This window comes from Chlorocebus sabaeus, chromosome 5, assembly GCF_047675955.1.
Source record: "Chlorocebus sabaeus isolate Y175 chromosome 5, mChlSab1.0.hap1, whole genome shotgun sequence".
Classification (NCBI taxonomy): Eukaryota; Metazoa; Chordata; class Mammalia; order Primates; family Cercopithecidae; genus Chlorocebus; species Chlorocebus sabaeus.
In genome coordinates, this window is record NC_132908.1 from 25,391,894 (window position 1) to 25,412,910 (window position 21,017).

General features: G+C 50.5%; 1 protein-coding gene across 2 annotated transcripts in view; it reads right to left on the reverse strand.

Annotated features, from left to right (window-relative positions):
* Positions 1–21,017, reverse strand: part of GTF3C1 (general transcription factor IIIC subunit 1) — an 86,681-nt gene that overhangs the window by 6,116 nt on the left and 59,548 nt on the right. For both annotated transcript variants that reach the window (XM_073015257.1, XM_073015256.1), the window contains exons 24-32: positions 19,464–19,621; positions 17,673–17,815; positions 16,469–16,550; positions 14,499–14,611; positions 12,210–12,272; positions 10,263–10,356; positions 5,556–5,728; positions 3,934–4,221; positions 3,117–3,376 (exon numbers count right to left, since the gene is read on the reverse strand). In XM_073015257.1, the coding sequence (XP_072871358.1) occupies positions 3,117–3,376; positions 3,934–4,221; positions 5,556–5,728; positions 10,263–10,356; positions 12,210–12,272; positions 14,499–14,611; positions 16,469–16,550; positions 17,673–17,815; positions 19,464–19,621 (1,374 nt within the window). The remainder of the gene's footprint in view (positions 1–3,116; positions 3,377–3,933; positions 4,222–5,555; positions 5,729–10,262; positions 10,357–12,209; positions 12,273–14,498; positions 14,612–16,468; positions 16,551–17,672; positions 17,816–19,463; positions 19,622–21,017) is intronic.

Below are 21,017 nucleotides of genomic sequence, written 5' to 3' on the forward strand. Positions count from 1 at the left end.
CCATGTCAAAAAAAAAAAAAAAAAAAAAAAAAAATTGACGTCAGGCCAGTTAATAGCCTTACAATGGCCCCTCTGTGTTCAAGTGAAAGGGAGAGTTGGACATCTCTCACTTTACATCAAAAGCTAGAAAATATCAGGCTTCGCGAGGAAAGCATGGCGACAGCCAGGACAGCCGAAAGCTGGGCCTCTTGTGCCGAAGTTAGTCAAAGTTGTGAGGGCAAAGGAAAAGTTCTTGAAGGAAATGAAAAGCGTTACTCCAGGGAACACATGAACAATAATAAAGCAAAAACAGCCCTGTTGCTGATACGGAGAAAGTTTCAGCGGTCTGGATAGATGAAACCAGTCACAACCTTCCCTTAAGCCAAAGCCTAATCCAGCGCAAGGCCCTAACGCTCTTTAATTCTATGAGGGCTGAGAGAGGTGAGGAAGATGCAGAAGAAAAGCTGGAAGCTAGCAGAGGTTGGTTCATGTAGTTTAAGAAGCCATCTCCGTAACATAAAAGTGCAAGGTGAAGCACCAAGTGCTGCTGGAGAAGCTGCAGCAAGTTCTCTAGAAGCTCTAGCTAGCTGAGATCAGCGATGAAGGTGGATACACTAAACAGATTTTCAATGTACACAAAACAGCTTTATATTGAAGATGCTATCTAGGACTTTCATGGCTACAAAGGAAAAGGCAAGGCCTGGTTTCAAGGCTTCAAACGACAGCCCACTCTCGATAGGAAGTAATGTAGCTGGTGACTTTAAGTTGAAGCCAGTGCCCATTTCCCATCCCCAAATTCTTAGGGAAGAGAATTATGCTAAATCCATTCTGCCTGTGCTCTATAAACAGAACCGCAAAGCTGGATGACAGCACGTCTGTTTACAATGTGGCTTACTAAATATTTTAAGCCCACTGTAGAGACCTACTGCTCAGACAAAAAAGATTGCTTTCAAAATGGTATGCTGATTAATGATGCCCCTGGTTACGCATGAGCTCTGATGGAGATGTTCAAGATGAATGTTGTTTTCATGCCTGCTAACACAACATCCATTCTGTACCCCATCGATCAAGGAGTTATTTCACTTTCAAGTCTTATTATTTAAGAAATACATTTGATGGCTGGACACAGTGGCTCACGCCTGTAATCCCAGCACTTTGGGAGGCTAAGGCGGGTGGATCACCTGAGGGCAGGAGTTCAAGACCAGCCTGCCCAACATGGTAAAACACCATCTCTACTAAAAATACAAAAATTAGCCAGGTGTGGTGGTGGGTGCCTGTAATTTCAACTACTCGGGAAGCTGAGATAGGAGAATCACTTGAACCTGGGAGGTGGAGGTTGCAGTGAACTGAGATCATACCACTGCACTCCAGTCCAGGTGACAAGAGTGAAACTCTGTCTCAAAAAAGAAAGAAATTCATTTCGTAAGGCTATGGCTACTATAGTGATTCCTCTGATGGATCTGGACAAAGTAAACTGAAAATCTTCTGGAAAGGAGTCACCATTCTAGATGCCATTAAGAACATTTGTGATTCATGGGAGGTGGTCAAAATACCAACATCAACAGGAGTTTAGAAAAAGTTGATTCCCACCCTCATGGATGACTTTGAGGGGTTCAAGTCTTCAGTAGAGGAAGTAACTGCAGATGCAGAGGAAATAACAAGAGAACTAGAGGCGGAGTCTGAAGATGGGATGGAATTGCTGTAATCTCAGGATCAAACTTGAACAGATGAGGACTTGCTTCTTATAGACGAGCAAAGAAGGTGGTTTCTTGAGTTTCTTGACATATAATCTACTCCTGGTAAAGATGCTGAGAACATCGTTGAAATGGCAACAAAGGACTTAGAATATTACATAAACTAGGTCTGGTATGGTAGCTCACACCTGTTGTCCCATCCCTTTGGGAGGCCATGGCGGGAGGATCCCTTGAGGCCTGAGACCAGCCTGGGCAACAGAGCAAGGCCCTGTCTCTACTAGCTGGCTGTGGTGGCACATGCCTATAGTCCAAGCTACTTAGGAGACTGAGGCAGGAGGATGACCTGAGCCCAGGAGCTAGAGATGACTATGAGCTATCATTGTGCCCTTGTATTCCAGCCTAAGCAACAGAGCAAGACCTTGTCTCTAAAAAATAGGCTTGGTAGGGTGGCTCCCGTCTGTAATCCCATCACTCTGGGAGGCGGAGGCGGGAAGATCACTTAAGGCCAGGAGTTAGGGACCAGCCCGGGCAACATAGTGAGTCCCCGTCTCAATCATTTCAAATAAATAAATAAAAATAAAAAGTAAAGTTTCAAAGGTCATCAATAGAACTAAAATAGTGTCAAAATTGGAAGTAAAGGAGGCAGGAGATCATGAATGTGAGTGGAATACTCATCTTTCCTAGCAAGGGGTCAAAAGATAATACCTAAAAGGTTCCTAAGAGCGCACACTTTACTAAGCACCAGGAGACTAGAGCCCCGCGGCCCCCCGGGGAGAGTGGGCAGGGTGGGGAGGCGGGAGTGCTCTGCTCTTCCTCGTGAGCCCGCCTGGGTGACTGCTGGTGCCTGCGGCACAGCTGTGACTAAAAGACAGCGGTGGTGGGGGGAGCTCTCCCACAGAGGTGTGGGCATGGCACCGGCACCTGGGGAAGGTGTCCCTTGAGTCGGCTGCAAGGATGGGGTGTGTTTTTCTGTGTGTCCTGTGGCTGCATGCCTGGCCTGGGGAGCCTGAAGGTCTAGGTCTCAGGCCAGGCCTCAGGGTCCTCCTGGATGATGGCAAGGCTGGGCCCTCCCCCAGCACCAGCAGGAGCACTCATCAGCGGGCCTGAGCCGGGCAAGGCCGGGCCCTCCCCCAGCACCAGCAGGAGCACTCACCAGTGGGCCTGAGCCGGGCAAGGCCGGGCCCTCCCCCAGCACCAGCAGGAGCACTCACCAGTGGGCCTGAGCCGGGCAAGGCCGGGCCCTCCCCCAGCACCAGCAGGAGCACTCACCAGTGGGCCTGAGCCGGGCAAGGCCGGGCCCTCCCCCAGCACCAGCGGGAGCACTCACCAGTGGGCCTGAGCCGGGCAAGGCCGGGCCCTCCCCCAGCACCAGCGGGAGCACTCACCAGCGGGCCTGAGCCAGGCAAGGCCGGGCCCTCCCCCAGCACCAGCGGGAGCACTCACCAGCGGGCCTGAGCCGGGCGGGAAGAGGGCTGCAGCGGAGCTGGAACTTCATCTGGCAGGAGTTGACCACTATGCTGTCATTGGGATTGAGGTTGCGGGTGCTGACAATGCCGGGGGAGTAGTAGCCCCTCATCAGCAGGTAGTTAGTGTGGGAGGCCTGCGCAGGTTTCACCTCCATGCTCCGGCGCTTGCCCCCTATGCCTTCATCCAAGTCATCCTCTTCATCCTCGTCATCCTCCAGGCTGCCATCCTTCCCCAAGCTAGAAGAGAATTGCGACCTGGATACCCAAGCACAGGCCAGCCAGCTACTACTGCAGCCTCTCCCCTCCCTCTAGAGGCCTTTGTGGCTGGACCTCAGCAGTGGCCCCAGCAGCTGGCTGTGCTTCATTACCAAGGCTGGTGTGGACAGCTGCCCCAGATCCATCCCCTTTCCCACCTTCCCGTGCAACGTGCTCACCCCTTGTCACATACCTGCGTCTCTGTGGGGACTGTTCCTCTTGCCCGTCTCTCAGTCCAGAAAACACCCACTTCCCCAGGAATCCCCAGTTCTGTTGCAAGGCCCTCAGGACCAGTCCTCCCTTCTCTTCTCTGCCCCTCCCCTGCCCCGCTGTGCTGCGTCCTTCTCTTTGGCGGTTTCCCATAACACCTGGGGGGCATCAGCAGAGGACGCCTTGGACACTGGCCTATAATCCCCAGTCACTCATCTGCAACGCCCATTCTGCAAGCTCCCAGAAGGCACTACCGACCCCTGCCGGTCTGTGTCTGGCCAATGCCTAGCACGTGGCCAGACCTGATGCTGCGGACGCCAGGCTCTTACCTTTTGATGACCTCATTCTCCACCATTGAGCTATCTACCACGATGATCTGCTCTGGGATCCTGACATCCACGGAAATAAGGCCCAGAGAGAAGAGGGTCAGGACGGCCACACAATTTCCTCCAGGGCCGTCCAGTGAAAAGGCCACCATGTCATTTGTGGGCTCATTATTATCCTGGTCTTTGAAAGAGAAACGATCAGGCTGGTCCAACTTGCCAGCAGCCCGCATTCTGTCCAAAAACTGGAATGACTCCGTGCAGATGGTGCTTGGAAATCGCCACGTAAAAATCCTACACAGACAAAAAGGGCGGGCCTGACTGAGGGTTGGCCGTGGGAAGCCATCATTTGGACAGGCTATGAGCACGTCAAATCATTATGATGAGAACTAAGCAAAACACCCCACTTCTCCCCTAAAGCTCTGCGTCCCATCCCAAATGAAGGCACTGTGTTCCCACCTAGCGGTGTTTGTGTCTCTCTTCCCCGCTAGCCTGAGTACCTCCCATGCAGAGTACCGTCTCCTCTAATTCAATGTGGCCTCACCTGGCGCTCCAGGAGGGCGCTGGCAGGCTCACCTCACAGGCACTCACTGTACACAACTGCTGAACTAGGGATGGTGAGCATGCTTTCTGTAATAATAGTCCCCGCACAAAGCCAGCCCTGGTCTCACACGTGTGCCCAAGCTGTCTCCATGCAGCGCCTGGTGAGTCACTTCCCCGGCTCTGTCCAGAGAGCAACATTCCACGACCCTGCTACCAGGGTCAGAGGGAGGGACCCAAAAGGCCTTCCTTGTCTGCTGACCACTGCCCTCGGTTCAGATGGGGACATGCGGTCAGAGCAGTGTGTCCGTGACAAATGGCCTTGTTGGACTTGGATATGTATCTTCTGCTGCCACACCTACTTCCCAGAGGCCTGAGGGTCATTCGGGGTGAGGGTTTGGGGAGGAGGAAGTGTCTGCCATCACGGGGAAGGGATGGTATCAAACAACTGAAAGAAGATTCATGGTGCTGTCTCTGAGGATCTGACTGCAGCCCTGTGCAGACCTGAGGGTGGGCAAGGAGAATGGTGTGAAGGAGAAGCTGCCAAGGTGGCAGCTTGGGAATGTTCTCAGGGACTCTGCATGTGGTCAGGAGGCTGGTGGTACAATGCCCTCTGCGGCATGAAGCCACACTGCGTTTCAGGAAGAAGCCCCAGGAGGATGCCTGTCTGAATGCACCTCTGCACCCTAACCCCGCACCGGCTGCTGGTGCTGCGAATGGGCCCAGGAGACTTCCTGGGTCTCAGGGCTACGCGGAAGAGGGGCTAAGGCTATGCTGGAACTGGAGGGTGAACTTCCAGCTGGGCCAATTATTAAATTCAAAACCGATTTCACTCCATCTGATGGGAGAAACGGAAACAAACCACCTGCAAAATGGCAACACCACCAACACAAAGATGCTGCTAGCACTCACCTGATCCCCACACCAGGTAGGGGGAGAGGGGCTGCAGGAAACCCCAGAGCCTGCGTCTTGCGCATGAGGCTGCGAGGGGCCCCGGCTCCTACATGCTTTCATGGCCACGATGCTTCCTTTGCTCCTCTTTATGTGGCTCAACCTCGCAGTACCCAGGGCTCCTGACAGGTACTCACCTGTAGTAGGTCTGGGATAGCTGGTAGGACATTGGCACGAAGGGCAGGGCCCGGTTCTTCTTGGGGCCCAGCGTGTGGTTGACCCGGCGCCGGTTGACCAAGCTCCTCTTCTGGCACTCCATGAAGGCCTTCACGAGAACGTGGTCCTTGTACTCCCGATAGAGGCGGAAAGTCTGCAACACAGTGAGGCAAGGGTGAGTAGGGTTCTCCAGCTGGCCAGGGAAAAGGCTGGGGTATGTGGAGGCAGAGGCTGTGGCTGATGCTTTATAGAGGAAGTGACCGATGATGGGAGGCCCAGGCTGGCATATGTGTGTGTCAGTGTGTGTGTGAGTGTGTGTATGCGGGGGAGGGGTGCTGAGGAAGTCGGCAATCCCAATTCTCAGACCATCACATCACACTTCCAGAGACCACAAAGGGCAGGGAACTGACGAGACGGGGGCTATTCACTCCCAAGCCGACTTCTTTCGATGCAGACAGACGGAATCAACACAGAGTCATCTGGTCTACCACTCTGTCCCCTGGCCTCCCACCCAGCCATCAGCACGTCAGGTGGGCTCTACCTTCCAATGCACTGGGTTCATGCCACCTGCACTGGCCCATCTAATCATGCCACTGCTCTTTCTCACCACCGTCCCCAGCTGACTGGTCTCCCTCCTTCCCCACATCACCTTCCCCCAACCCCTGACCATTCTCCATAGCAGCCAAAGTAATCCTTTGATGCCTACATCAGACCACACATTCCTGCCCTGCCTCAAAGCCCCTGAGGACTTCCCTCTGCAGATGTGACCACAACCAGGCCTTCACGACAAGGAGCCTGATGAGTGGGACCCTGGCCGCCCACCCGCCACTCTGGCCTCACCTCCCCCAACACCACCCCTTGCTCACTGCACCAGCCTCCTGGACCTTCTTACATTTCTTGAAAAAGCCCAGGCATCCTACCTTGGGACCTTTGCCCTGCCGCTCCCCTAAATCTCTGCATGGCTGACTCCTCAACATTCAGGGCTCAGCCCAAATATTTCCCCTCAAATGACAAATCCTTCTCTATTCTCCTCCTCTGCGGTCAACTGCCTTATATTATCCTGTTTTATTTTCTCCATAGCAGCTACCTGAAATGATCTCATCTGCTTACTCATTGTTTGGAAGTCCCAGGAGAACACAGATTCAACTCTTTTTTTTTTTTGAGCCAGGGTCTCACTGTTGCCCAGGCTAGAGTACTGTGGCACCAACATAGCTCACTGCAGCCTCAACCTCCTGGCTCAAGTGGTCCTCCTGCTTCAGCCTCCTGGGTAGGCAGGACTACAGGCACTGTCTGGTTAATTTTTGTATTTTTTGTAGAGATGGGGTTCTTGCCATGTTACCCAGGCTGGTCTTGAACTCCTGGCCTCAAGTGATCATCGTGCCTCAACCTCCCAAAGTGCTGGGATTACAGGCGTGAGCCACCATGCCTGGCCTAGATTCAGCTCTTGCTGCTGCCACCCCATTGCCTAGGCGGAAGGAAGTGCCTCTGCTGAACACACCATGGGGACTTCATGGCTCAGCCTGCTAAGTCTTGTGGACCTGGGCCCCACCTAGTGGATGAGCACCTCAAAGGACTGTGCAGTCAGCAGAGTCTCTGTTACTCCAAGCTTCTGCAAAGGGCAAGCAACGATCTGTTCCTGAGTATCTAGCATCTGCCAGCCTCTGAGAGAGCTCCTACAGGACTGTCTCCTCAAAAGTGCTGGCTGAGAAAAATCCCTATCATGGTCTAAGGATTTTAGGCACTGCCTCCAGGACCTCGAGTGACAGAGAAGGCTCAGGCACACAGACTTTAAGTGATCCTCAGGTCACACTGTCAGGCAGGGGTGGGTCAGAGAAGAGAAGAGCAACCTCACCACTGCACCTTACTTCCAGCGGAGGGACACAAGGGGACCAGGGACCAGTGCAGTGGTCAGCTGGGGCTCTGAGGCAGCACTCAGGTATTCCCCGGAGCATGACTGACTGAAGCCTGTGCAACTCTGCTTCCCCAAACAGCACCTGTGCGCCAGTCCTGGGCATGCAGACTGTCAGGCCTTATGGAGAAACACTCTCCATGTAGTGGACGGGAGAAGCTGGGAGTGGCCATTACACCATCATCCTTCCCTACAGCACTGGAAGGAAGCTGCATCTCACTCCTTGTGACAAGCCTTCTGTGACTTTGATCTTCTGTTCCATTGGAATGTAACTAGCGAATGGGTGTATTCCCACACAACAGGATAGGAGCACTCAGGCCATGTGTGGTGAGTTGGGGGCTGTGGTCCACCCACTCACATTTCCAAGAGGCTGGGTTGTCACAGGCACAGTGAGCCCACCTGCAGCCTTCCACTGGCTTCCTGGAACCTTGAGGGGAGCCTCACGGGGTCCCCTATGGGGCTCTAACTTTGCTGTTGGCCTTCCAGTCCTCACTCAAGAGTCACTGAAGAAGTCACTAAAGCAGTGTCCTGTTTCCTGCTCAGGGAGAGGCCATGCAGGCCGGTGGTCTTTCTAAGGTGACTTTCCATGCCCCTGGGGGTTGAGGCAGAGTGACTAGGCCTTCGGTACCAAACATCAGAGCCCAGGTGCCACCTGGAGATGGAACTGGAGGAGGAAAAGCAGTGGGATAATATTGGGGACAGGCCTGGCTGGAAGGCAGGGGCCCGGCTTTTGCCACTGGGGCTGGGCTTTCTTGTTTGGAGGTGGGATACAGTGGGAAGGATCCCCAAAGTCCCCTCCAGCTCTGAGCCACTAATGAGCAGGACAGCTGGAAGGCCCACCCCACAGCCAGAAGTCGGAAATTTGGACTCCTATGTGTAATGTTGGAAAAAACATTTTTTGAAAAAAAAAATTGTGTTTTCCTTTTAAACAAGTGTGAGACCAATAAAATGCGGTCTGTGGACTGTTTATTTGGAACTTCACCTGATAACTATTTATTCTCTTCTCTGCAAGTTCAGGCTCAGACAGGGTTTTGCTTTCATCTACAAAATGCTGGGGTGGCAGAGGGGTGCATGGCACAGACGCTAGCCTCCCACTCCAAATGTGTACACCTGACCATAAGTGTAAAACAGGCACGAGGAAATAAAACATGGGCTTCAAGGGATGCACGGCAAGGGTATGGAGGACATTTCTTGGGCGTCTCTGATTGATGGTCCTACGTGTCCCTGCAGGAGGCACAGAGAACCTCCAGGTGGTGATGAAAACAGGAGAAATCAAATGCACACTCAGTCTTGGGTGTGCTGAGGCCTGGCCATGGCTGTTAAAGACTAGGGCCAGGGTGCTGCTCTGAAGCAGGGCATTCAAGCCCAGCCTGGCATTTTCGTGAACCAGCTCCATTTCCCTGTCCTCCCTGCCCTGCTGTGGCCAAAGTACCAAGCACGTGCAGCACCCCAGCAGGGTCGACACTGCTGTTTCTGCAACAGTGCCCCAGGGCCCCTTCGGGACTGGGGGAGGGATGGCACACTCTTATCAGGGTCCCACTCCGCTGCTCCTGACTGGAGTCTCTGAGGACAGGGCTTGGGCTCCACATGCTACAAGATCTCTCTGTGGACTCTGAGGCGCCCTGATGATCAGGTCCTCACCCAACTGAATTCATCAGCGGGACTAGGAAAGTCCCTTTGTTTCCTCATTCTTTTTTCCCCTCATATTCCAAATCAGGTAACTTGTTAATGTAAGCCAGGAGCAGATTTTTAGGGTTAGTGATTAAATACAAAATGAATGGGTCCTCCTTAGAATTTACTTTTGTGATGACTTGGGGGAGAACGAGGCCCTGGGTGGCACTGGCTGGGGCCCCTCAGCACCTCTCTGTTGGGGTCTTGGGTGATGACTGACTGAGCTATGTGGTCTCGGGCGTGTGATTTAACTTCTCTGAACCTCAAGTGCCCACATTTGTATAAGAGTAGTAAGACCACGGACTTCCTGGGCTCCACCGGGGGTTCAATGTGATTTCTCTTCCTCACTCTCATCTTCCTTCAGCCGCAGCAGAGTGGCCGCGTGGACCTGTGTCCTCGGGAGACAGATGACTCACTGCCCATGGGAAGGCAGCTTTCCCATCCAGTGACTTCCCACAACCAGAATATCTTGGCGTTCCAAAGTGATGATTTGAAAAGCTACACCGTACAGCTCATTTACTTTCTCAGGTCCTTTGCCACACCTCATTTCCTCCCCTGCTTCATTTTCTGTCTTAAACATGAGACTTAAAAACCTCAGCTCTGGGAGGGATGGTAGAGGTCACTGGATCCCATCCCCACGCTTTAAAAACTAAAGAGAGAGATGAGGAGAACCTAGCCAAGAGGTGTGAAGCTTCAGTTCTATGAGATGCTAAGCCCTGGAGGATCACAGCTTGGTAATGACAGGTGACAATCGATGCTGTACACTTGAAATGCACCAGGAGGAGAGAGCGCCAAGCCTGTTCACCACAACGAGAAAAGGTACTGTGTGGGGGGATGGATGTGCTAACTGGCTTGATTGTGGCAATTATTCTGCAATGTATACGTACATCAAATCCTTCAGTTGTATACCACAAACATACACAATAAACACAAAGAAATACAAATAAAACAACGATAAGAAGATAAAGTTGAAGGACGTGTGGGCCGGCATATTGGGGGAATCAGCCCCTGAGAGCCCACAGCAGAGAAGGGCAGGGGCCAGCACCTCACGAGCCTGGCCTCGGAAGGGTCCACATCCCTGCTGTGCAGCTAGGCAGCCGGTACCCACCTGGAATGACTGGTAGGACTTCATCTGACTGTCCGAGAGGGCCAGCGTGCTCTGGATCAGGTTCTGGAGCACCAGAAAGTGGATGTCATCCACGCTGAAAGAGAGGGGGCGGCAGGGCACCATGAGGCCACAGGCACCACTCAGCTCAGGCAGATACAATTCTTAGGGAAAAAAACTTGAATCTCACAAAAGGGACACAAATGCCAAAACTTCACAAAAGAAAACACAATAAATGATGGTTTCTAGGCTTTACTAACAGGTCCATTTTTGCAAGAGAAAAGTTTCTATTTAGTGGATAGGGGGTGACCTACCCGGAATGGGTTTACATGACCACTAACAAACATAGTTAGTACTTCTCTACAGAGCTAAAATCAAAGTGACTATTGATTATCCAAGATAGAAAAACAAAACGTGAGCTTTTGGAACTGAGTTTTGCTTGGAAAGCTAATGGGTTGAGAGTTTAAATCCTTTCCTCAATCTACATTAAGGCTTGGCCAGTGATAGTCAAGGCTAGGGGGTCAGGAACTTTCCTCTAAAGGGCCAGTTAATACATGCTTTAGTCTTGGTGGGCTCTGTGGAATCTGTTGCAAATATAGCTGACCCTTCTGCACTGTGGACTGAACTGTGCAGATCCACTTACACACGGATTTTCTTTCACCTCTGCCACCCTAGAAACAGCAAGACCAACCCCTCCTCTTCCTATGTCCCTTCAGACTACTCAAAATGAAGATGACAAGGATGAAGACCTTTAAGATGATCTACTTCCATTTAGTGAATAGTAAACAGATTTTCTCTTCCTAATTTTTTTTTTTTTTGAGACAGAGTTTCGCTCATGTCACCCAGGCTCGAGTGCAATGGCATGATCTCAGCTCACTGCAACCTCCGTTTCCTAGGATCAAGTGATCCTCCTGCCTCAGCCTCCCAAGCAGCTGGGATTACAGGCGCCTGCCATGTCCACCTAATTTTTGTATTTTTTAGTAGAGACGGGGTTTCATCATGTTGGCCAGGCTGGTCTTGAACTCTTGACCTCAGGTGATCCACCCGCCGCGCCCTCCCAAAGTGCTGGGATTACAGGCATGAGGCACTGTGCCCGGCCCCTTATTTTTGTTAATAGTTTCTTTTCTCTAACTTATTTTCTTGTTAAGAGTACAGTATATTATACATATAAAATACAAAATATATATTAATCAACTGTTTGGTATTGATAAGGTTTCTGGTCAACAGAAGGCTATCAGTGGTTAGGTTCTGAGGAGTCAAGTTACATGTGGGGCCAGGCATAGTGGCTTATGCCTGTATATTAATCAACTGTCTGTTATTGATAAGGTTTCTGATCAACAGTAGGCTATCAGTGGTTAGGTTTAGGGAGTCGAAAGTTACATGTAGGGCTAGGAGTGATGGCTTACGCCTATAATCCCAGCACTTTGAGAGGCGGGCAGATCCCTTGAGGCCAGGAGTTCGAGAGCAGCCTGGCCAACACGGAAAAACACCGTCTCTACTAAAAATACAGAAATTAGCTGGGTGTGGTGGCAGGCGCCTGTAATCCCAGCTATTTGGGAGGCTGAGGAATGAGAATTGCCTGAACTGAACAGGCAGAGGCTGCAGTGAGCTGAAATCAAACCACTGCATTCCAGCCCGGGCAATAGAGCAAGACTCCGTCTCAAAAGAAAAAAAAAGGAAAAAAAAAGTTCTATGTGGATTTTTGACTGTGCAGGGGGTCAACGTCCTCTCACCCCCAAGTTGTTCAAGGTCAACTGTACTCACCTCTGATGTTCTCACATAAAAGCAGCACAGACAACATACAGAATGGGCATGGCTGTGTGCCAATAAAATTTTATTTACACAAACAGGTAGTGGGCTGGATTTGGCCCTAGATTACCCCAGTGCAATAGGCTGTCAGCCACCAAGTTAAGTAGCTGAGGAAAAGCTACTCTATATATCGGCACTTACCTGTTAAGTTCATCCTCCTTCCTGGTTTGATCTTTTTCATCCCCAATTGCCAAAACTCGGTACCTGCAAAAGAAACATAAGAACATGTCAATGAAACAAAGCAGCTCCTCACTAAGCAAGCAGATGCTGGCTCAAGATGGCCATTATTGGCTAAAGTGTTGGGAGTGGGAGAAATGTTGAACTCACCAAAAGTCGAGTGCTGTACATGTAAATTAAAATGCGAATATACCCTGTTCTGCCTGGTAGAAGGAGGGCTGAGAAAATGTGCAGTGTTCACCTACTGACGATTATGTGGCAACACGGAAAAATGTGAATTGGCAAAGATCCACTGTTAATTGTAAAAGGAACAGGATTTAAAACTGTGGGTGTGTTACAATCCAAAAAGAAAAAGCACAAGGAAGAAAATGTCCCAGAAGTAATCTAAAAAAATTATTCTCATAGAAAAAGGAAAAAGGTGGTTCCCAGAGGCTGGGAAGTAGAAGGGAAGGAATGAAGAAAGGAAAGATGTTGAGCGAAGGGTATAAAGTTACAGTTAGACCAGAGGAATAAGTTTTCATGATTTCAAACTGCATGGTGACCACAGTTAATGACATATTACATATTTTGAAATTACTAAAATAATACATTTTTAAGGTTCTTATTGCCAAAAAAAGAAGTTGGTGAGGTGACAGATACGTTGGTTAACTTGATTTCGTCTTTCCTCAATGGACATATATATCAAAACATCACACTGTAACCCAAAAATATATAAAATTATTATTCATCAATTAAAACAAAGAAATATGAAAATCCCCAAAGAGTAGCCATATTAGGTGTTGGAATTACAAACTATTTCCCCATTTCTTTTTTGAGTTGCATGTAATATTATTTTACTGTATTTATACCATGCAAGTAAATTTAAGAATAAATCATAAAACTGCCTTTTTATAAAATATGGCAAATTGGCCATTTGTAGGACATTTCTTCATTTTCTACCAAACCAATGGAAAAATTAATCTTGATTGCAACAGCAAATTCCTCTTATAATTTAGTGCCAAGAAAAATAAACTTTTCAGAAAAACGTGAAAACCACCTTTGCTTCCTGGGTTCAAGTGATTCTCCTGCTTCAGCCTCCCAAGTAGCTGGGATTACAGGCGCGTGCCCACCACACCCGGCTAATTTTTGTATTTTTAGTAGAGACGGGGTTTTACCGTGTTGGCCAGGCTGGTCTCGAACTGCTGACCTCAGGTGATCTGCCTGCCTCAACCTCCCAAAGTGCTGGGATTATGGGCGTAAGCCCCCACGCCTGGCTTGGAACCGTTTTCTATTTTGCCTTGCCTGCCAGAATGCTCAGGATCACAATCAGTATTAAACTGTTACACTTGCAACTTTTTCTTCTCTCTAAATGGTTCAAGGACTCTCCTTTAAAAATCTCTGTCTTCTTTTATGATTAAAAGTTGCCCCATAACTTTACTAAGAATATGTGGAGATATAAATTACAAATCAGTAAACAGGCCATTGGACTGACTTGAAACCACGCCATTTGCGAATTCTGGGGAACACTTTACTGCAAACCAAAAACAAAACTCGGAATGTGGGTAAAGGAGATCAACTCTGAAAACGAGTACAAACTGCTCTTTAGGCACGGCCATACAGTGGGCGCAACATACATTATCTGTTGAGTGAATGAAGGAATGAGGTCTTCAACTGAAATGCTGAGAGCAAGGGTGTTGTACAGTTCACAGGCAGAACTGATGGATGCCATCATTTTACAAGGAGAAATTCAGAAAAATAGTAGCTCAAGGGACTTCTTGGGTGAGGATGGTGGAGAAAAAGGATCTACATTTGGAAGATGCTGAGGCAACAGGCCTAGTTCACAGAACTTCAGATTTAAAAATTGTACAGGGTTCTGTGCTCATACCCAAGAATGTTCTTCCAAACGTCGAGTGGTTTCAGACCCTCCTATGTTCAAATCCTGGCCCTGATGCTTACAAGCACTGTGACCTTGGGCATGTTTCTTACATAGGAATTTCCTCATAGGTAAAGTAAGCAAGCTTAGCAAAAAGTACACCAACCAAACAAGGAAGCCTGAAGGACCAATGGGAGAATGAACATAAATGCCCGGCAGGGTGCTAGGTCCCACTCTGTGTTCAAGTCACCCATGAGAGGCGAGACAGGAGGGCCACCGCAAGGCCAAACGCAGCCAGGCGGGTGCTGGGCACTTCCTGGACCTGCTGATAAGGGAGACAGGGCTGGCCTTTCCCTCTTGCCCAGCGAGGGCCACATGGAACCATCCCAGAAGCCACTTACCTGGCAAATAGCTCCTGCAGTGTGTCTGGGATTTCAAGGTTAGAATTCCTTAGGGCTGAACTGAACTTTTCTTTAAGCTTCTCCACAAATTCTTTAAACTCGTTGGCACAAACCTTTCAACATGAGAGCATGAGAGGTTAAGCCCTTACTCTTCCTGAAGGGAGGTTTTGCTAAGATGCGCCAAGGAACATCTTGTAACAAACTCCTGTACCAGCTAAGTCCGAGAACCACCGACCAGGTGCCTCCCCTGGGCATCTGTCATCTGTCACCTGTCATCTGAGAAGCTTGGTCTATAGAGGAGGCAAAAGACCCTCACCAGTACACTCAGGAAACTGGGGCACCTGGTGCCAACTAATCTGCAGACAGCCTCACACCTGCATCGCTGGCACTCTCCCAAGTCCCAGGTAAGAAGACTCAAACGTGCCCCACAGAGTGCTCCCTCACAGCCTCCCTCCCAGGCCTGGTGCTCCCTGGTTCACCCGTGTAGTCAGCCTTCTTCCTCTGCCCCAGCCTCACACTCCACGGGTGGCCCCCAAATCAATTTCCTCCTCTATATGCGCACTGCAATCGTCTCAGTCCAGACCCAGATCTGAGGAGCAAGCTGGTCACGTCACCCGGTGTGCAATGCGCGACATGGTATGCTCCCGCTCCTCCCTGGCCTGGTGGCTGTGCAGGACGTGGTCCCTGCTGCATCTCGCTGCTATCCTGTTTTCTGTGCCTGCCAGCCCTGCACTCCCTCTCCCCTTACTGTCGCTGCCCCAGCTGCTGTGGTTTCCAGTCTCGCCCAGTGCTGACACCTTTGCCAAGCCCGCTGGCAGACACTGTGGGTGTCTGTGGGTCACCTATTCCATTTTTCCCCATGCTTTCTGATTAGCCAGCCTCAATTTGCTGTGGGGAGGGAGGATGCCCAGCCTCCTAGGATACACCAGGACAGTTTAAGCCACTCATGGCAGCCTGGGTCCCCTGTGCTGTGTCCCACTGTTTCCCAGCCGCGTGGCCCAGGTCTGCCAGGGGCTCCTAGGAAAGGCTGCCCCTTGAGGCAAGGGCCATGTGGGTCTATTGCAGCCCCTCTCCCCACTGCTTCCTGCTCTGGGATTCTGTTGTGAGGACTTGAGCTCTCATAGTCAACATTTGCAACCAGGGGGTCACTGGCATAGGATGGAAAGCTGACCCCTGCTCCTGGAGGGGAGTGTGGCAGCAGGAACTTGGGAGCCTGATAACATCTCTGCTCCCCTGCACCAGACCAGGACTACCCTCAACTGCTTGGCATCTGGGAAAAAGGAAGCTGTATACACCATTAGGTTAGGTTTTTCTGTCACTTCCATCCAAAAGCATTGCTGAGCCTGCTCCCCGACCTCTGTGGGCCTGTGCCTTCCTCTTCTGGGAGCTGACTGCACTGTCCTGCAATGACCATGTACTTCTCTGTCTGTCCCACTTGCCTGTGGCTTCCTTGGGGAAAAGGCTGCCTCTCCTTGTCCACTGGCCTTACTTGGCACAAGTCCCGCCACACATACCGTAGAGTCCAGGGTTAGCACAAAAACGAAAGATGAGCAGCCTCTGAGGCAAAGGGCAGGAATTTGGGTCAGCAGACTGCTTCCCTCCTTGTCAGCCACCGCCCTGGCCCCTCAGGACAGAAAACTCAGAAAGAAAACACACACCTAGTCTGCAAGCTTTCTAGGAAGCCTGTAATTTCTGAAGAGATGTTCTATTTTCTTAACAAAACAGGCCCAAGGCACAGCAGCCCTTCAAAGTGGCCTGTCAGATTCTAATCATCTTTAAAAACAGATGCTTGAAGCCAGATCAAGTCAAGGCCAACACCAGAGAGCTGACTCGGTGATTTCTCAAGTGAGCAGGAAACAAAGTCCACGTTCCTAAGGCTGGCAGGGGCACTGTGGGACGAGAAGAGCTGACTGAAGTCTAGATGCCCCAACCTCCAAGCAGGCCGAGCCCTACACCCACACAGGACCTACCTTTGGGTCATCGTAGTCACCTCTTCGATTCATGAAATCTCCAACAAGCACTTTATCCTGGTACACCTCGGCCAGGCACACTCTGCAGGAAGAGAAGACAAAGCTGGAGTCTGGGAATTGTAATGATGCCGTGTTCGGAAACTTCAGAGAGCTCCATTCTCACGTTTCTGGCCTTGGTTGACCATGAAGCATGAGTTACTTATATGCTGGTTGCGCGACTGCAGCTTTTAAGAACGAAGGATTTGGGGTCAGCCAAGCCTGACCTCAGTCAGGTCTGTTCACACTTTACACCCTGGCTTCTCTGAACTTCCGTCCTTCATGGGTAGCCGAGAACACTGAGTCCCAAAGTGTCTCTCACAGGGGTTTGGCCAGGACCATATGGGCTGACCTACGTGAAAGTGTATCATACATTTAAAAACACCAAACAGGCTTTGCAGTTTATTATTCTTAAGTTCTCTAATCTACTGCAAAGCAGGAGGTGTGTCCACTCCACTAACCTTCACATCCCCATGATATAAGGAGAGCCTGACCTGCCCAAAAGAAAATGAAGGAGAAGGCGACCAGCCTTTGCTGGGCTCCCATCCGCCAAGCACTGCTGCTTTCATAAAGAGCTTGCCAGGTAGAGACTCATTCCGCTTTACAGCCTGGTAAGGCAAGGGGACTCCCTGAGGTCACACACACAACAAGGGCGGGGCAGGAGGACAGTTCTCAGCTCTGCCAAGAACATGGTAGAGGGCATCCTGTCCAATGATCCCAGGTTCTGCCTAGCTTGCTGCTGGAGGGAGCCACCAATCAGAGCTCTCAGGAGCTGCTCTGAGGGCCGAAAACAGCAGGAAAAGCCAGCCTCTGCCTCTGCCTCCACCACCTGCTAGGCACATGGTATTCAGCGAGTCAGCCTATCTAGTCTCTGCTTCTTCATCCAAATAAAGGCTAACACCACCTACTTCTCAAGGCCACTATAAGGTCCAAGCAATACCTTGCATGGGAAAGCACCGAGAATCATGCTTGGCCCTCACCCTCAAAAAACCAAGGTCCATCTCCCCAACAGACTCCAACACTTGGCCACCCCATCAGACGCCTCAGTGTGCTCCAGCCGCACTTTCTGCCAGACTCTTAAGCAAACAGGATGAAGGAAGAGTAAAGAATGAATGAGAAGTGCTGACATAACCACGTCCAAGAGTGATCGGGCTTCAATGAGGCTTACTTATAGTTGAGATAGGCCTGTGGGTTTTTGACTATGTAGCGAGCTCTTCGTCCAACGGAATGAGATGTTTTATCCAAAGACTCTTCGAACGTGGCATGCAAAATGTCCCGTACCACCTGCCAGGTTACAAATGGGCCCTTCACCTAGATCAAACACAGAGCCAAGACAAAAAGTCAGTATCCTCAGAGCCCACATCCTGGGGAATTACCATTAAAAAGTGGACAAAATGTGTTTTGTGCAGCCTCCTTCCTCACAGAATCCCCACAACTATCACCTCACAATATATACTGGGCCCACCATGTGCCAGACACTGAGGGAGATTCTGGGCAGACAAGCATGGGACGAGGCCTCAGTGACCAGCGGGAAAGAGTGTATTCTGGTAAGTGCCATGTGTGACAAAGGTGCCCAGAGGAGCAAGGGGGAACTGCCTGAAAGGGCGCTGTATTAGAGGAGATCGTGGGGATGTAAAATGTGTTTAGTTAGAGGTCTTACTGTCCTAATTATGCATCATGTATGCTCAGAAACGTTCTGTATGTTGTACTTGTATGCCATGTTAGTAGAAGCAGAATGTACAAAATTAGCAGACCTAGGAGAACATCATGGTCAATAACACAGAAAGGCAAGGCCGACATGAGAAAGCCACTTGATGACAGTTATTTTCTTACATCCCCAAGGATGAGGTGACCCAAGAAGGCTATAAGTTCCGGTAAGTGGTAAGAGTCCACCAACACTGACCTATGCAGGACCCTCCTGCCTCCTCTAGCTGTACCAGGGCTGAAGTAGAGGGACGCACGCCCCTGTCCCCCATCAGCTCTGCAATGGCAAAGCCATTGCAGATGCAGGGAACAGAAATTAGGGATGACAACACATCACCTTTCAGGTTCTTCCTTGGAAAAGAGGTTGGGTTGGAATTCAGGAGAGGACTGAGGGATGAGAGAACAGTGGATAAGTGGTCAAGACAAGGGATCTAATAGTTTGCAGGCAAGAAGCATCTGGGCACAGAGCCTCAGCTGGGTTTCTCCTGCCTGGCCTGGCTGAGACCCGGAGGCACACCTGGGCTCCTCTGAAGCTGCCTCGTGGCACTACTGCCTGAAGGGGCCCTGGACTGGCCTGGCAGAGCTTTTTCCTGGAAGGCAAATAGGAGGTCTCTCTGCCTTGTGGGCCAGCCACGCCAGTGAGCCAAGAGGTACCAGAGGTGACAGAAACAGTGTGAGAAGTATCCAGTCAAGAACAGAGAAAGAGCAGGGTAATTACATGCAATTGGCAGATCGTTCCAGACATGATGGGCAGTTATAGGAAGGTAAATAGGAGCTTTTCAGGCAATGAAGGTGTGAGGAAGGGAGCAGGACAGGGTTAGATTCCTGGCGAGGAGAGAGAAAGAACGGCTCTGAACTAGTTTGCCTGCAGCTAGGCAAACATTTATATGTATACAACTGAAAGCTAAAAAGAAATGTAGAAAAACAGAATGGTATTAATTTGTAGGATTAGCTGGGCATGGCGGGGTGCGCCTGTAGTCCCAGGACTAGGAGAGGCTGAGGTGGGAGGATCACTTAAGGCCAGGTTGAGGATGCTGTGAGCTGTGATCGTGCCACTGCACTCCAGACTGGGTGAAAAAGTGAGGCTCCACCTCTCTAAAAAAGAAAACGTGTAGGATGCTGGGCAATGCTTTTCCCAGGGGCCAAGCAGAGCAGCTGAGAGGAGTGGTCCCTGGCTGGGAGTCCCCGGGAGGCTCAGACAGGAAGGAGCTCCGAGAGAGGGGCAGGCCCACCTCTGGGCTGGGCTGGTTGGTACCTTGGTGTTGAGGACATTGCTGGCAATGCGGCACAGCACGAGCAGCCCGTCCTCCTGCATGGACCAGGTGACGCGAAGCCGCGTCATCCGCTGCAGGGCGCTCTGGTCGGCTTCATCATGGTAGCGCAGCCTTTTGGTTTTTTCTCCTGGGAACTCTCCTAAAAACACCAGAGGGAGAAGGGAGGAGGCCTCTAACACCTGGTTTGGAGCTGTCACTCTGCAGAGGGGCAGGGTCCCTACCCAGCCAGTGAGATGTGACTAATGGTATTGGTTATTACTCATTGTGTCTAAAGTCACACAACTAACTGCAAAAGACTCAGCCCTTCTGATAGATTTTATTTCTTTTTAAACCCCTTTCATCATTTATCTTGATAAAATTTCACAGGCACAGGCTGGAAGGCTCAATGCAGCCTCTAGTTAGTTATCTGCCAGTCTCCAATCTCCCCCTCTGTGACAGAGTCCTTTGAAGGCATCTTGTACAGAAGCCTATGGCGCGTGCTCGGGGCGTATCCACCGAGTGAGCAGGACCAGGGACTGTGCAGTCACCGGGCCCCCACACTCCCTTGCTCTGTGACTGCACGGGCGTTGTGTAGACTTGAGTGCATCTGGGGACAATAAGGCCTCTGCTCCAGGGCCATGGAGAGGGTGGAAGGAGACTGCATATAAAACATCCAGCACAGACTGGAGGCTACTAAATAACTAACATCAGCAGTGAGATCTGTGGACTTAATAACTAAACAGCACCACCACCACCACCACCAAAGCAGCAATCTACCATCAGGGAATATTCACTGTGTGCCTAGCATTGGTTCATGCTTTTTCTTTTTTTTTTTTGAGACGGAGTCTCGCTCTGTCGCCCAGGCTGGAGTGCAGTGGCCGGATCTCAGCTCACTGCAAGCTCCGCCTCCCAGGTTCACGCCATTCTCCTGCCTCAGCCTCCCAAGTAGCTGGGACTACAGGCGCCCGCCACCTCACCCGGCTAGTTTTTTGTATTTTTAGTAGAGACGGCGTTTCACCATGTTAGCCAGGATGGTCTCGATCTCCTGACCTCGTGATCCGCCCGTCTCGGCCTCCCAAAGCGCTGGGATTACAGGCTTGAGCCACCGCGCCCGGCCCGGTTTATGCTTTTTCAATGTATTATCTTAGAACACTACTTTATAGCAACCTTATGAAATGGATACAATCGTTATCACTGTTTTTTGTTGAGGAACACAGAGACATACAGTGACTTGCTGAAGTCACACAGCTGAGCCAGCTGAGTCAGCAGCAGAGGGAGGATCTGAACCTTGAAAGCATAGCCATGGGGTTGCCAAGGTCTCCTGCCTAGGCGACGTACTGATAGCACCTTCACAGGACAGACACCATATGCCACTGCCAATCTCAAAAGGCTGTTGAGCGAGTGTCTTCCAAATTAAGGCAGAAGAAAAGTGGGGCAAGGAAATTTGGACTCGAAGAGACACCATCACATTTTGCATTGTGATAAATTCTGGTTTTTGAGCCAAATTGGTGCTACACATATCTACGAGAGGCGAAACTGAGGGGGCCATTTCAACT